The sequence below is a fragment of the Lipotes vexillifer genome, unplaced genomic scaffold, assembly GCF_000442215.2.
Source record: "Lipotes vexillifer unplaced genomic scaffold, Lipotes_vexillifer_v1.1 scaffold796, whole genome shotgun sequence".
In the NCBI taxonomy this organism is placed as follows: domain Eukaryota; kingdom Metazoa; phylum Chordata; class Mammalia; order Artiodactyla; family Lipotidae; genus Lipotes; species Lipotes vexillifer.
In genome coordinates this window covers 755,907-772,428 of record NW_006773072.1, presented here as the reverse complement: position 1 = coordinate 772,428, position 16,522 = coordinate 755,907, and the positions used below count along the sequence as shown (strand labels likewise).

Below are 16,522 nucleotides of genomic sequence, written 5' to 3'. Positions count from 1 at the left end.
TTTTTATGGCAATTGTGTAGAACTTCCATAACTTATTAACTGGTCACCTACTGATAAGCACTAAACTTAGCATCAGTATAAACATTCCTGTAGAGAAGACCCTTATACACACATGCGACTTTGTGTGTCCTTCATTCTACAGATATTTATTGAGTACCTACTCTGTGCTATGCAGTGTTCTAAATTCTGGAAACATAGCAGTGAACTTAGAGACCCCAGTCTCAAAGAGCTTGCATTCAAATTGGGAACACAGCAAACAAATAAGGAAACAGATACAGATAAAGGGTTAAGGAAACAGATACAGATAAAGGGTTAAGGGCGGTAAGTGTTGAGATGAAAATGCAAGATCTCCACGAATAGAGGAAAGGTAGGTTCTGGCTTGATGAGTGGAGATCCCTGCCTCACTTACCACCATCCACGCAAACGCCCAAGACCCACAGGGTAGCAGGATGCAGGGGGCTTGTGACCCAGGAATGAGACTGTTGAGGACTCAGAGCAAGATGTTATTCCCACTGTCTGTCTGGGGCGGAGAATGAGTCCTGTTAATCTTTGTTTTTCCCATCTCATACCCAAAGCCAGTGTTTTTCAACCTTTTCTTTTATTATTACTACCTGCAGACTCCCACCCCGAGGAGCTTTTTAAAAGATAGTCTTTGGGCTTCCCTGGTGGCGCAGCGGTTGAGAGTCCGCCTGCTGATGCAAGGGGACACGGGTTCGTGCCCCGGTCCGGGAAGATCCCACATGCCGCGGAGCGGCTGGGCCCGGGGGTCCCAGCGTGGAGGGCCCCGCGTACCGCAAAAAAAAAAAAAAAAAAAAAAAAGATAGTCTTTTCCTAATAACTTTCTCCGTGAAATTTTAATACCACAGATATTCTCTATATCAGTTTACATACTGTGACCCTTTGGAAAGCCACAAACCGTTGTCAGTAATCATATTTATTATTATTAATTAAATATTATAGCTATTGTATAATTATATTGTCAATAATTAATAATGTAATTATAAATTATGTATTATATTACTGTTATTAATTAAATATAATGTTTGATTATTATTTATAATTAAATATTAATGTTATTGATATTATTTTCACCCCACACCCTAAGACCCAGTGCCCTCGACCTCCCAGAACGTAGGCTGTGCATCACGGCCCTCTCACTGCTGGCCGGCCTGCCAGCCTGACTGTTTCTCTGCATGGGTGGTGGTGAGATTACAAAGATGGAATGTCTTGGTAGGAATCTCTTTGTCTGAAATAAAAAAGAAAGAGATGGTTGTTTCTGACCCGAGTCGTCTGGTGGTGTGCGTTGGAAAACTGCCCTCGTGTGTCACATTGGTGGTCAGGGAGGGCAAGACGTGGAGTGACTTGGAGCTGCAGGAAGCCTCGGATGAGAACCACGGGTCAGGGCCAGGGAGGAGTTCAGGGCTGGAGGGAAGGTTTCCCCGCCCTGCCCCTCTGCTCCCACATTGCCTTATTCAAATTTAACATCCCGTAGGATTTTTAAGGTAATAAACACTTCCCAGGTGTCAGGGAGCACACCAGCACTTTCCCCGTGCATTAACTTATTGCATCTTCACAGCAGCCACCCATGACAGGTTCTGGTAGCCTCGCTTTAGAGCGGTGGTTAAGAGGGTCACACACAGAGCCTGTAAGTGTCAGCGCTGCTTCCTTTCACACCACCTTCTCCCTCTGCCTGACCTCATCATGCGGTAGAGCTGGTTGCGTACTGACTGCGTCTGCCCTTGGGTCGCCAGCCCTCTGTAGGCAGGCCATGTTGTGTACATCATCGCACCCCCGTCCCAGGCCCTGGCGTAGCAGGTGTCACAGAATAGGTACTTCGTAAATGAGCGATGGAAGGGTGGTTGGACGGGTGGGCGGCCTGATAAATGAATACGCTCACACATGAGTAAAATTCCCTCTCGAATGAGGGGACCCGCCAGCCTCTCCATCTGTAACCGGTGCTGCGGGTCCCTGCGGTCTCAGTTCCACGCTGCTGGAACTGGTTTCACCAAGATGCCAGGGCTCCCCCTGAAGACGGACTGTATAGTGCTTCTCAGCCCTTGTTCTCCTGACTCTTTCCACACTGGCCCGTCCCTCCCTTGGTTTCCTTGCCACCCTGCTCCCCAGCTGGGTACATTCCTTCCCCCTCTCTCTGTAGACTGCTCTTCGCACCACCCTAAAATCAAGGAGACCCAGGCCACCGCCCTGGAACAGTGGGGAAAAAAACCCCTGCTCCAGCTGTAGATTGCACTTCCTAAATAGCTTTCCTTTTAACAGAACTTGGCACCGAGGATACAGTTGTGAGCAGGACCGTCGCTGTCTCTGCCCTCGTTTCACCAATCTTATGTGTGAGCGGGGTGACCGTGCTCAGTCGGCATCGGCCGGTTTTGCTGTCCCACGTGCACCTTCTTTTTCTCACCGTCTCCCGTCTTTGTTTGCTTTTCAGCTCCAGGGCCTGAGCCACAACGTGATCTTCACCTTGGATTCCTTGTTGAAAGGAGACCTAAAGGGAGTCAAAGGAGTGAGTGTTGAGAAATTTGATTTTCAGTTTAGCTTGAAAAGGTTGCCTTCTTTCTCTTCTAAGATCCCAGTGGTACTCATGTCTGAAAGGCACTCTGAACGTTTTCAGCATAAAAAATGCTGTTGGAAAATGATCATTAGAAAAAAACACACCGCTTCACATGGCGCTATTGCCCGAGAGACAAAATGAGACACTCAGGAAGACCGGGGCGGCGGGGGGCGTCTTCGCTGAGTCTGGGCTGCCCCCTGGAGGACCCGTGGACCCACCTCTCAGAACCACTGTGTCCTGCCTCATCGTCGTGACCGGAAACGCACACCGTCCCACTCTCTTAGCTTCTCGGGTGTAATGAGTTGTGTGATGTGCCTGAAAGTGTCCTGTGTGAAGTTTTGAGTGTCCTATAAAGGAGAGCATTTCTGCTAAGATGTTACTGGAAGATTATACACCTTTAAGCAAAAGTACTTTCAATCTCAGTTTTATTTTCTCTTTTTTAAGGATCTCAAGAAGCCATTTGACAAAGCTTGGAAAGATTATGAGACAAAGTTGTAAGTGTTTTTTTTTGTTTGTTTGGTTGCTTGGTTTATTTGTTGTGAGTATTCTAAGAAAAAGAATAACTACAAGAAGGACAGAGCCCTGAACTAATAGCTTTGGGACAAAACACTGTTGAGTCCATCCTCGTAAGGGCTGAGAGGCTGGGTGTTCTGACCTGATTAGAAGTGCTGACACCTCCCGTGCTAGTTGTGTCTGGAGCGAGATGTACTTTCACTGTCGGGTATTTGGGCATCCATGGCTGATACGAACTGTCAAGTTGTAGGTCTGTGACTGTTGCAACTTTTCTTTCGTTATAGTTAGCACATAACTGGAGACCATTTACACATTTCAGGATAGCACGGCAACTGGGCAGTACAAATAATACCCAGTGTTTGTGACATCTGTCTGCCCACCAGGGCCTGTGCAAAGTGCTTTACATGGATGACCTCCTCACAGCAACCCTCTCTGTGTGCACCTTGCACTGTCTGTTTATGGCTTAGGAAACTGAAGCTTAGAAAGGCTGAGGGGCCTGCAGAAGGTCCTAAGGCTAATAAATGTCGGGCTGGTGTCCCCTCCGGTCTGTGTAACCCCAGAGCCGGAGCCGTGTGGCGTGACGGCAGTCAGAGGCCCGCGTGCTGGGGTTATCGTGCGGGATGACGGGGAAGCCGCACGTGAGGTCTTGTCGTGGGCCTGACTCATCCTCGTGCGGTACCAGTCCTACCACATCCCTTTGTGATTATTGCTCTGAGGCATTTGTAACCAGGCTGTGGAGTGGGGTGGGAGGAGAAATGTATTTAAAAACATTTAATAAAAGTCTTAGCTATAAACTTGGATAAGTACAAACATGAGAGAATAAAAGCATTTCCGTAGGCAGCAATAAAAGCAGAGTGAAAACACAAGCCAAAGAAAAACAAATTCAGGACTAAGTTATGCCCGCCCGTCATGTTTCTTCTCAAGAGTCTGTAGCTTCCTGCTTTCTTCCCACCCACACCAGTGGAGAGAGAGCTGAGGTTTATTCTCCTTGTGGTAAAATCCCTGCCTTCACACCCATTTAACCTCCAAGGTGGTGTGATGAAAAGAGTTGCTTAGGTATGGCACGAGGGTATTACAGTGAATCCCAGCCAGGTCTGTAGGTTTTCCACTGGGTCGATGGCTTGATTTTCCACTGTGTTTGTATGTAGACAAGGATATTGGCTTTCTTTGGGGTTTGATATCCTACCCCACAATTTAAAAGAAGACTTGAAGGCTAAATCAGTCTTTGCTTTCACAACTAGAAATTATAGGCTCTTTCTGAAATTAGAAGTCTGCTTTCAAATTAAATGGATTTTCAGAAAAAGGGCTGTGACCCCTGGTGTTAATACCAAAGTATCATCTGTCATAGCCAAGCATTAGCCTCGGGTACCATAGGTTTAATGTGGTCCCTCCCTCTTATTTCCCTGGTTGCTTCCCAGCTGAAGAACATTTTCATAGCATTCCAAATTATAGATTAGGATTTCTTCTAAATCCTTATTTTGTACAGTCCAGTGCCAGGTGGTTGAATGATTAAAACGTTACTGCGGTATGAAAACAGCCTAAGTTTAGAGAAATATTAGAAATTACTTTTGACTAATTTACGTGCATGCCTACAAAGACCCATTATATACTTTGTCTTGAATTAACTCTTAAATCTCAATCTGTTGATAATCAAGATATGCCTCAGGCCTCCAACCTTTCTGATTCTTTTTCATCGTAAGGTGCCTCACTCTAGAAAAAGTAAACTGTCAAAATTACTTGATGCCAACCAAAATATAAGAGCATTTATATGAATCCATTCATCTGGGAGGTCAGAGTTAAAATGTAGGAAGTCTCCTTGGTGAAGATCCATGCAATGTGTTGGTTCTCCTTGAACTTCGATTTTCACTTTTGATCGATGCTATCCATTTAAGAGTTCCTGCCTCCTAACTCTGGTAATTAAGAAATAATCAAGTGGCTCCCATTAAAGGAAGGACCTGAGTGTGGTGTTTTTGTTTTTAATGATTGCACCTGCGTTCATTACAGTACAAAAATTGAGAAGGAGAAAAGGGAGCACGCCAAACAGCACGGGATGATCCGCACGGAGATCACCGGAGCTGAGATCGCGGAAGAGATGGAGAAGGAGAGGCGCCTCTTTCAGCTCCAGATGTGCGAAGTAAGAGCAGACTTTTCAGCCCTTTGCCTAGAGTTTGATTAACTGTCATCCTTCCTGCTAGTCAGCAGTCTTTATGCTTAAATGCAGGCTGTGTTTGATGATTAGAGGAGGGGACTGTTTCTCAAGGACTCTAAATCTCCACTTTTCTCCAAGCCTTTTGAGATCCGCCGTTTCACTGTTGTCTCATATTTTGAGCCTGGGTCCTATGGGGCTCTTTAAGCCAAAACAGGATTCTTTGGTGAGAACTTTGCTATTGCTTGTGAGTGAGTGTGGAAAAACAATTTTGGTGAGGGGTAACACTGGTGAATATTAAGTTTTACTGGTACAGATGTACAGCATGTTGCTTTTTTTTTTAACCATGTGTCCAAGTTTGAATGAAAACTTGAAGTAGTGATTAAAGTCTGAGCTCATGAAAAAAATAAATGCAACAAAAAGCATGTTGCCTTAGACTTCGAGCAGTGGTTCTCAAACGGGGTTCCCATTGGCATTCCTTGACCTAGAGACCAACCCATTCTGATGCTGAGTAATGGAATTCCTTTTACAGTTTTCAGAAGATACTAAAGGGGATAGAATTTTCTCAGTTTCAAGTTTTTCTTCCCTAATTTATTTTTCTTTATTTCCCGCCCCCCCCCCATTATTACCCTTTGGCTCCTTGAACTTGTCTGTTTGTGAACACTTCCATGCAGTAAAACAAGTTAACAAGAAACAAACAATATCAGGGCTTCCCTGGTGGTGCAGTGGTTGAGAGTCCGCCTGCCGATGCAGGGGACACGGGTTCGTGCCCCGGTCCGGGAAGATCCCACATGCCGCGGAGCGGCTGGGCCCGGGAGCCATGGCCGCTGAGCCTGCGTGTCCGGAGCCTGTGCTCCGCGACGGGAGAGGCCACAACAGTGAGAGGCCCCCGGACCGAAGAAAAAAAAAAAAAAAGAAACACACAATATCAACAGAAAACCTTGGCCAGTTGTGAAAATCAGAGCCAGTAGTGTTTAGTGCATAAACTAATAATGCTTTTTTTTTTTTTCTTTCACTTTTTAGTAGCAAAAGTACTTTCCAATTCACCTCTTTGGTCTGGAAGTTTTAGTATCTTACAAGCATATCCCTTAAAGAGAATGCCATCTGTCTTTCAATCCATCTTTCAGGTTTTGACCACGTGAACTATGAGTTTGAGATCCACTGCACACTGGGGGGAGATAATCAATTATTCCAGAATGTTTTGCTGTGCTTGATTTCTGCTTGTCTAGTAAACTAATCTTAAGCATCTGTAAAATGCTAACACGCTGATCAGTTTGCTTGGTACACTTGTGACTGTGTCAAATTAGCATTCCCTAAATTAAGCTCATACTGTCTGGCGGCAGCTGAGCCTCAGTAACTCACACTGATTAACGACTGGTAATCTGATCAACGCACAATTCTGTTTTATTTCCGCAGTATCTCATTAAAGTTAATGAAATCAAGACCAAAAAGGGTGTGGATCTGCTGCAGAATCTGATAAAGTATTATCACGCACAGTGCAAGTAAGTGGACTATTGCAGTCATGATTATTAGCCCAAGTAAGGTCCCCTTCACTTCGTTGGTTTTCTTAATTCTTTCCTTTCTGGTCTTCATTTGGTCCCTGTATAGAGTTGTATAATGACCTTCCACGGCCAAACGATAAGAAATGGTTTTGTCTTCCATCTTCAGCATTTTCTATAAATCGTTAACTCAAATTAGTGTAACTGTTTGGCTCCTCTAAATACTGTCTTACAAATGCTAACTTTGGCCTTGACAGCCTGTGGAGCTGTTGTCACAAATGCGCTTGACTGTCATTTTGTCACTAAAGAGGCCTTTCTAGGAACTCCCTCCCCCGCTTACTTGGCATTTTACCTATTATTGGGTCATTTGTACCACATATTCCTACTTGGGATTGTTTTTCTTTTGTTTTTTTCATCATCCAAGTTAAGTGAAATTAAATACTTTGGACATTAGCGATACTTGGTATTTATACTTGGATGCCTGTGTAGTTGCTGGTATATTTTGAGAGACGTCCATTGTTCTACACCGGCACCATTATTGCCTGTGTCGCAGGGCTACCTTTTTATTACGTTTGACCTTCTGTGTCACCACATTTGCTTATTTTACTTCTTGCTCACTTTACTGGGTTAGCTTTCATTGGTTTTATTGTACAGTTTTTGTCTGAAAATGTGCCGATTACCATTCAAGTCTGTATTGAATCAGTGGAAGTTACAGAGAATAGAGTGCAAGGACTTTCCAAAGTGGTCCAGACAGCTCTCGTAGTTATTTATAAGTAGAGTACTGTAAAGGTCATTAGCACTAGGTAAAATGCTTACTCTCCAAAAAGTTAAAATTTATCATCTCCTTTGGTCATCTCTCTTAATTCTTTTTGATAATGTTGTATCTAGGAGGATCTTCATGGTGAATGGCAACATTCAAGGGGGCTAGCATTAATGTGATGGGAAAAGCACCAGGCTTGAGTCAGGTAGATAGACGAGTTCAAATCCTGGCTCTGAGACCGGGTAACCATGTGACCTTTGTCAGGTGCATCTCTAAACCTCAGTATCCTCATCTGTCAGGTGGGGTTAAGGTTCATAGTAGACCCACCTTGGGTTTTGCAAAGATGTGAGAATTAAGTGAGATAATGCATAGGGACTGCCTCACCCAGTGCCTGCTGCACTGTGCCTGTTTGCTGCTGGGATGGTTCTGAGTGGCACTAAAAATCATTCATTCACATATTTTATTATACAGGATTGTTTCTCTTCAGGAAGATCAAACTTTTAATGATCGACTTGTTATTTACATAACTTTGATTTTACTTTTTTCCTCTTTTCAAAGTAAATTCCGCCTTGTATACAACTTTCAGATATGTATAAAAGTAATTATAGTGAAGTAGAAATATTTTCACATTTATAATTTTGCTTGTGGAAGCCTTATACTGACGACCTGGACTAACCTTTGCCTTCATAGTATAGCAGGTGCTTGTGACACTTTGAAATGTGTGGTGGTGGTCCCTGATTTTAGTTTAGGGTGGAATTTTTCATCTTTCATCAGTTTCAGTTTTCCTAGAAACAGATCATTCTTTGAAACTTTTACAGAAATAAGTGAATCTCTTTGTCTTCTCAATTACTACAACACTAGAGCAGCAAGTCTGATTTCACCTGATTTTAGAAGTTTCTTTCAATTTCAAAAATCTCTAAGTCATAGAGGAAGATTTAACCTACACAAACATGAGTTTTCCAAAAAAGATGTTTTGTAAACTAGAGATATATTAACCTTTGTTGGTAAAGGTGAAAAGAAGAGCATCCTCCCTTGATTCTTGGCTTTTTCCCTTCCCACAAATATTTATTACTCTCTTAACAGAGGCAGGTACTTTTCTAGGTTCTGGGGTTCAGAGGTAAAACAAGGCTTCTGCCTATGGGAGTTAACTGTCTGGTATAGGGAGTGAGTCAGGTCCATCAGTAATCATAATGGGGCTGGAAAGTGACTGATAACACAGGGCATCAAGAGGAGGAGAGACTTCTGGCGACGGAGACGACAGAGGGCTCCTTAAAGGAGGTTGTGGCACTTGGAGTTGGACTTGGAGGATGGCTGGCATTTGGGCACTGGAATCTGGTAGAAGCATCTACCCTAGGGCAGAGAAAGATCAGCAGAAGGCAACTCTACACGCTGAGAACTTCCTTGCAGGGAGAGAGATTCAAAGACATCCAGTAGTAGAACTGGGTTATAATGTAATTCAACCCCAGCTGCCCCAGGTTGAGCCGCAAGGATGCCATCACAGCGAGAAACCAGTGTACCTTTCTTCTGAGGACTACTCTTATTCTTTCCTACTTCAGTCAGTCTCTCCAGACTCTTTATAGATGTGTAGTGGACCTGTAAAGCATCCTCTACTTAGAGTTAAAAAGAGATATTTCATATTCTGAGAACTTACTCCAGTTCCCAAAATGATTTTCAATACATAGTAGTCAGGTGGAGCTCAAGAATGAATTTGCTCCAGTAATCTCTCGTGTACTCATAGTACCTCAGCAGGGATACAGCTGCTACAGCGGAAGAATAGAGGGCGCAGGAAAGAAGAGCTTTTGTCACCGTTTCAGCTCACCCCACCAGTTACTCCTCACTTTCAGACATGAACATTGTCAGTAACATGCTGCTTTCAAAACAAACACATTATTCTACTGCTCACCCACTCCTTTTACCACTTGGTGAGTATCATTATGGTCTGCAGACTCGAGAGCACTTACAAACATTACTTTACCATCCTTCATCTTGCAGATAATAACAGCTAGCATTTTTCAAGAGCAACCAGGAACTTGTAGCTCAGAAAAGATCAGTAACCTGCCCAAGGTCACAGTCATTCATTTAAAAGATGCTCAATAAATATGTGTCAGAACAGAGAAAATAGAAGAAACCAAGGAAAAAAAGAAAATGGACTTCGAAGGTAAAAGCTTCTGTGAGTGAAAGGACACTGGTAAGCAAGTGAGAGGACAACCCACAGAAGGGGAGAAAATATTTGCAAATCATTTATCTGATAAAGGTATAGTGTCCAGAATATATAAAGAACCCTTACAGCTCAACAACAGAGAGATAACTCAATTTAAAAACGGGCAAAGAATTCAAATAGCCATTTCTCCCAAAAAGATATACGAATGGCCAGAAAGCCCATGATTAAGTGCTCCGCATCATTAGTCGTTAGGGAAGTGCAAATCAAAACCAAAGTGTAATGCCACATCACACCCACTAGGAAGACTGTAATTAAAATCAGCAGTGGCAGAGGGGTGAGGCCAGTGGCACGATGGAGTGAGTCAGGGAGTGCTTACTCCTGAGATGGGCTACAGGACAGCATGTTCCAGAGGTGGACGTCCACGTCAGATGTAGGACAGCCTCACTGAGCCACCAGGAGAGTCAGCTGTACCTGAGGGGATCTCAGCAGCAGCAGCCAGTACGTGCTGTGTTTCCAGGCAGAACCGAGACAGGCACTCTTAGCTGAGATGCCAGGAGGGGGTTGCAGGGTTACTGGAACACCCAGGTAGCTGTTCCAAGAGAAGAAAAGAAAAAACAACCAACAATGTAATGAAGCTGTTATCATGAAAAAACAAAACAGTAACATAACAGAAAATAAGTCTTGATGGAAAAGTGGAGAAATTGGAACCCTCAGTACATTGCTATAGAAATGTAAATGGGGGTCAACTACTTTGGAAAACAGTCTGTCAGTTCCTCAAAACGTTTAAATGTAGAGTTATGTGTCCTAGCAGTTCCACTCCTACGTGTATACCCAAGATAATTGAAAACAAGTGTTTAATAAAAATGTGTTTGTGAATGCTTGTAGCAGCATTATTGTGGAAACACCCAAATATCCATCAACTGATGAATGGAGAAACAAAATATTGTGTAGCCATAAAAGGGAATGAAGCGGAAACCATAAACAAGACGAAAAGACAACCCTCAGAATGGGAGAAAATATTTGCAAACAAAGCAAGTGACAAAGGTTTAATTTCCAGAATATACAAGTAGCTCATGCATCTCAATATCAAAAAAACAACCCAATCCAAAAATGGGCGGAAGACCTAAATAGACTTTTCTACGAAGTAGACGTACAGATGGCCAACAAACACATGAAAAGACGCTCAACATCACTAATCATTAGAGAAATGCAAATCAGAACCACAATGAGGTATCACCTCACACGGGTCAGAATGGCCATCATCAAAAAATCTACAAACAGTAAATGCTGGAGAGGGTGTGGAGAAAAGGAAACCCTCCTGTGTTGTTGGTGGGGATGTAAATTGATACAGCCACTATGGTGAATAGTATGGAGGTTCCTTAAAAAATTAAAAATAGAACTACCATATGACCCAGTAATCCCACTACTGGACATATACCCTGAGAAAGCTGTAATTCAAAATGATACATGCACCCCAATGTTCACTGCAGCACTATTTACAATAGCCAGGTGAAGCAACCTAAATTTCCATCAACAGATGAATGGAAAAAGAAGATGTGGCACATATATATAGTGGAATATTACTCAGCCATAAAAAGGAACAAAACTGAGTTATTTGTAATGAGGTGGATGGACCTAGAATCTGTCATAGAGAGTGAAGTAAGTCAGAAAGAGAAAAATAAATAATGGTGTGCTAATGCACATACATGAAATCTAAAAAAAAAGGGTACTGATGAACCTAGTGGCAGCACAGGAGTAAAGACATAGACGTAGAGAACGGACTTGAGGACACAGCGGGGGAAGGGGAAGCTGGGACGAAGTGAGAGAGTGGCATGGACACATACACACTACCAAATGTAAAATGGATGGCTAGTGGGAAGCGGCTACATAGCACAGGGAGATCAGCTCAATGCTTTGTGACGACCTAGAGGGATGGGTTAGGGAGGGTAGGAGGGAGGCTCAAGAGGGAGGGGATATGGGGATATATGTATACATATAGCTGATTCACTTTGTTGTACAGCAGAAACTAACACAACGTTGAAAAGCAATTATACTCCAATAAAGATATTTTTTTTAAAAAGGGAATGAAGCATTGATACACGCTACAACGTGGATTAGTATTTAAAACATTATTCTAAACAACAGGGATTTATCATATAACACAGGGAACTATATTCAATGTCTTATAATAACCCATAATGGAAAAGAATCTGAAAAAAAATTTTATATGTATATGAACTGAATCACTTTGCTGTACATGTGAAAGTAACACAATATTTTAAATCAAGTATACTTCAGGTTTTTTTTAAAGTTTTTCTAAGTGAAAGGAGCCAGAGCAAAAGATTGATTACATATGGTATGATTTCATTTAAGTGAATGTCCAGAAGAGGCAAGTCCTTTGAGACAGAAAGCAGATTGTTGTTTGCTGGCGGATAGAAGAAAAGTGAAATTAGGAGTCACTGCTAACGGGCACAATATATCTTTTTGGTCTGGGGGAAATGTCCTGGAATTAGATAATGGTTGCACAACACAGCGCATATACTAAAAACTACTGAACTGTACACTTTAAGATGGTGAATTTTATGTTACATGAATTTTGTCTTTTTTTTTTTTAATTAAAAAATACAACAGAAGAAAACAAAGATTCTTAGATTCTTAATTAGTACTTACACTACCCTTGTGCGTTCAAGTTTCTTAAATACCACAGGGCACACACAGAATGGATCCGGGAGAAAATGTCCCTGTTACCTAGACAGCTGGAAGTCAGCGCCTGACTTAGTCTAAGCCTGAAGCTTGGAAATCAGTTTTTCATAAGGGGTTGATGGTTGAATTGTTAAGAGGTTACTTTTTAAAAATTTTGCTTTATAGTTTAATTTGTTTTATAAAACCATACTCTCTGCTGTTCCAGGGCATCCTGACTTCTTTTTTTTTTAAATTAATTTATTTTATTTATTTATTTTTGGCCGCATTGGGTCTTCGTTGCTGTGCGCGGGCTTTCTCTAGTTGTAGCGAGCAGGGGCTACTCTTCATTGCGGTGCGCGGGCTTCTCATTGCGGTGGCTTCTCTTGTTGCAGAGCACCGGCTCTAGGCGCGCGGGCTCCAAATTATTTCAGTAGTTGCGGCTCATGGGCGCAGTAGTTGTGGCTCACGGGCTCTAGAGTGCAGGCTCAGTAGTTGGGGCCCATGCGGGCTTAGTTGCTCTGCGGCATGTGGGATCTTCCCGGACCTGGGCTCGAACTCGTGTCCCCTGCATCGGCAGGTGGATTCTTCACCACTGCGCCACTAAGGAAGCCCCCTGACTTCTTTTGAAAATAATATAATGCTCTCTGAATCTTTCAGCTTTTGGCCAAGTAATACCTCTTCCTAAGCCAAGCAGAACATGTGATAAAGGGGTATCAGGGAGACTTTCTGGTCTCTCTTTCTTTTAAATTAAAAGCAGGACGAATATAGTGTTTTTCTTCCCCGTCATTGCTTAGAGTGACTTAAGAAGGAAGTGAAGTATATAGCAACTCTCTCAGGATGGAGAAGGTTCTTGTTTGTTCTAAGGAGGATGTGTCCTGCCTGATGGTGGGTGACAGTGTCAGACACTCCTGAGCTTGCTTTCTGCAGCTGGGAGGTGTATTCGTCAGTGTAAATGTGAGGGTCACTCCGCCCATCCGTTGGCAGCTTATCTTTTTCTGGCGCCCAGTGTCATTAAACTGTGGTCCTGTTTCTTTCAACCTTCTTCTTTAAAAAGTGAACCAGGGGCTTCCCTGGTGGCGCAGTGCTTGAGAGTCCGCCTGCCGATGCAGGAGACGCGGGTTCGTGCCCCGTTTCGGGAGGATCCCACATGCCGCGGAGCGGCTGGGCCCGTGAGCCATGGCCGCTGAGCCTGCGCGTCCGGAGCCTGTGCTCCGCAAATGGGAGAGGCCACAACAGTGAGAGGCCCGCATAACGCAAGGAAAAAAAAAAAAGTGAACCAGTCGTGCTGTGTCCCTAGGGTGAGAGAAACGATGAAGCCCATTTCGCTGGCCGGTGGCCGGCATGTATTGAGCTTCTCCTCTGTGCCTCTGGCATTTTAAAAACATTATCCAGTGCTCACAAGAACTCTCCAAGGTCCATGCGATTCTCCCCATTTCCTGTATAAGGACACTGTGGCGCAGGGCTCCAGAGATGATGCAGTTATTCAGTGGGAGAGCCAGGATTTGGACCCAGATCAGTCTTGTTTTTTAATTACCTTTGCTCTAGAGATCGGAATTCTTACACTCAAATCCCAGCTCAAATCCCACTCAGTGACTAGATGACCCTAGACAACCCACTTGACCTCTCTGGGCCTGTTTTCCTTACCTGTCTTACAGGTTAATAATAATAATTACCTTTTTTTGTTAGACTGTAATGAGACCTTTAAAAAGGGGTATTCCGTGAATTATGTAGGCATCATGGTGAGTGACTGGCACAGAGTAAATACTCAGTTACATGCTAGCTGCCATTATTATTACTGCATCATCGCCTGTTTTCCAAATTATTTCAGTAATTTACGGAGAAATTGGCCAAGGGACAAGTGGGATGTCATGAGGTAATTTCCCCTTTCGTTGGCAAAGCGTCCACGTTCAGGTTGAGTCATAAGTCATCAGAACTGACACCTGTGCTTCCCTTTTCAGTGAACAGAACACTTTTATCTGTAATAGCTCATCTGATGCCCCTGGAAGCTAGAAAATGTCCACATTTGGAGATAAGCATGCCCGTAGTCAGACAAGGTCAATGACCTGCCTGAGGTTATATATATGGTCAGGTTTAGAGCCAAAATACGGTATGCTTTATGACGCCTAAGCCCACGCACTTCCACTGAACCAGAGCCAGCTCAAAGAGAGGGAGGAAGGGAACAGAGAAGCGGGTGCCCCCAGAGGAAGGTTGTGGCTTTGAGTCCCGGCCGGCCAGTAGGTGGGAGAATCAAGCATGGGTAGGGGCCAGGGGCTCCCCAGAGGGACGGTGCGGTTGGCAGCCTGTTGGCCTTTGTGGCATCGCTAAGGACTGGCAGGTGTGTTGTTGCCCTGCAGTCCCCCAGCCCCGCTCCTGCTTCCCACCCAACGCTAGACGTTGGCCCTAAAATAACCATCTGAGAGGGGCTCCACTCAGCCTGTCCTCCTAGACTAAGTGTCGATTTTTTAATTTTGTCCTTCCTGAGTAACATGTCTTTTTTTAGAAAATATTTAGAAAATGGAGTTAATGAAAAAGACGGGGGGAGAAAAAAACAGAATCTCACTCAGAAGATTACGGGGTTTACATATATGATTTGTTTTGTTTACAAAAATGGATCATACCATAGATTAAAATAATTCTTCATTGCACTGAGTTTTCTTGTAATGTTTGGAAGAATTTAACTATAGGCAAATCGACTTTTTGGGTCTTTCTTCAGCCTTTTAATTGTTAGGAATTTGCCCCCCTTCCAGTTTGCTTTCACTGCTGGTAGAGAACTTCCCATTTTTATCAACATCATCTCAAACTAAAACAGTGCCCTCTTCCTCCATCAAATAAATGTAGGTTTTAAATTATTTATTTATTTATTTTTGGCTGCGTTGGGTCTTCGTTTCTGTGCGAGGGCTTTTCTCTAGTTGTGGGGAGCGGGGGCCACTCTTCATCGCGGTGCGCGGGCCTCTCACTGTCGTGGCCTCTCTCGTTGCGGAGCACAGGCTCCAGACGCGCAGGCTCAGTAGTCGTGGCTCACGGGCCCAGTTGCTCTGCGGTATGTGGGATCTTCCCGGACCAGGGCTCGAACCTGTGTCCCCTGCATTGGCAGGCGGATTCTCAACCACTGTGCCACCAGAGAAGCCCTCAGATGTATGTTTTATAACATGCCTTGCATGCTGTTCAGATCTGTTTGCTTATTCTTGATGTCGAGCAGCACTGTCCAATAGAACTTTCTGAAATGACGGAAGTGTTGATCTTTGTTGTCTCACATGGTACCCACCAGCCACACTTGGCTACTGAGCACTTGAAATATGGCTGGTGAGACTTCATGAACTGGATTTTAAAGTTACTTAATTTTAACTAAATTGGCTGCATGTGGCTAGTGGCAAATACTGTGTTGGAAAACACAGATCTAGAGCATTCTCGTTTAAACTCACTTTTTTTTTTTAACGTGATGATTAAATTCCTTTCACGTTGAAAGTGAAAATGAAACACCTTTACAAAAATATCTTCGAAGAATCTGTATCCCTCTGAGAAAGAAGTAACTCCTTCCATGGTAAACCTCTGCGGCTCCAGGGAAGGAAAGCAACATTTACTGAGCACATCCTAACTGCCCAGCACCTTGCTGAGTCATTTTGTGTGTCTTATCTGTACTGTTCATCCCATTTAATACCAGTAACACGGGCAGAAGTTTAGTGACTTGCCAGCGTCCCATAGCTGGTAAGTCCAGAGCACAGCCTAGGCCATCATCATCTCATCCCAATGCCCTTGTTTTTCCTGTTGTAAGAAGTCCTGACAGCATCCATCAAGTGTTCTACTTTCAAGCCCTTTCTCCAGAAATTAAGTGCAGTATCAGAGATTAAAACTAGTTTTGCTGTGGTTAACTTTTTAGCGATAACTTCTGTGTCCTTGGCTGACACTCCTTCCTGGATGTAGAAGATGCTGGTTCAGGTTAATGCTTTTGGATGATCTGCTTTGTGCAGAACATTGTCAGCTGCTCTAGTGTTGCCACTTAGGCCTGGGCACAAGCAAGTGCTCAAAGATGCCATCCCCTTGACTGGAAAGGCAGGGGAAAGCTGCCTGGGGAGGTAGCAGCTGAGCTGAGCCAGGATAGAATGAGAGAGTTTGATAGGCACGTAATAATGGGGAAGGGCATTTCAGGCAAAGGGAACAGCATATGCGAAGGCTGGGGGAGGAACTGGAAATAATG

The 16,522-nt window shown here is 43.7% G+C and overlaps 1 protein-coding gene across 1 annotated transcript in view; it reads left to right on the top strand.

Annotated features, from left to right (window-relative positions):
- The window catches only part of ASAP1 (ArfGAP with SH3 domain, ankyrin repeat and PH domain 1), a 273,681-nt gene that overhangs the window by 176,300 nt on the left and 80,859 nt on the right, over window positions 1-16,522 (top strand). Inside the window, exons 5-8 of the mRNA XM_007447987.1 lie at window positions 2,444-2,518; window positions 3,011-3,060; window positions 5,084-5,213; window positions 6,642-6,727. Of these exons, the coding sequence (XP_007448049.1) occupies window positions 2,444-2,518; window positions 3,011-3,060; window positions 5,084-5,213; window positions 6,642-6,727 (341 nt within the window). The remainder of the gene's footprint in view (window positions 1-2,443; window positions 2,519-3,010; window positions 3,061-5,083; window positions 5,214-6,641; window positions 6,728-16,522) is intronic.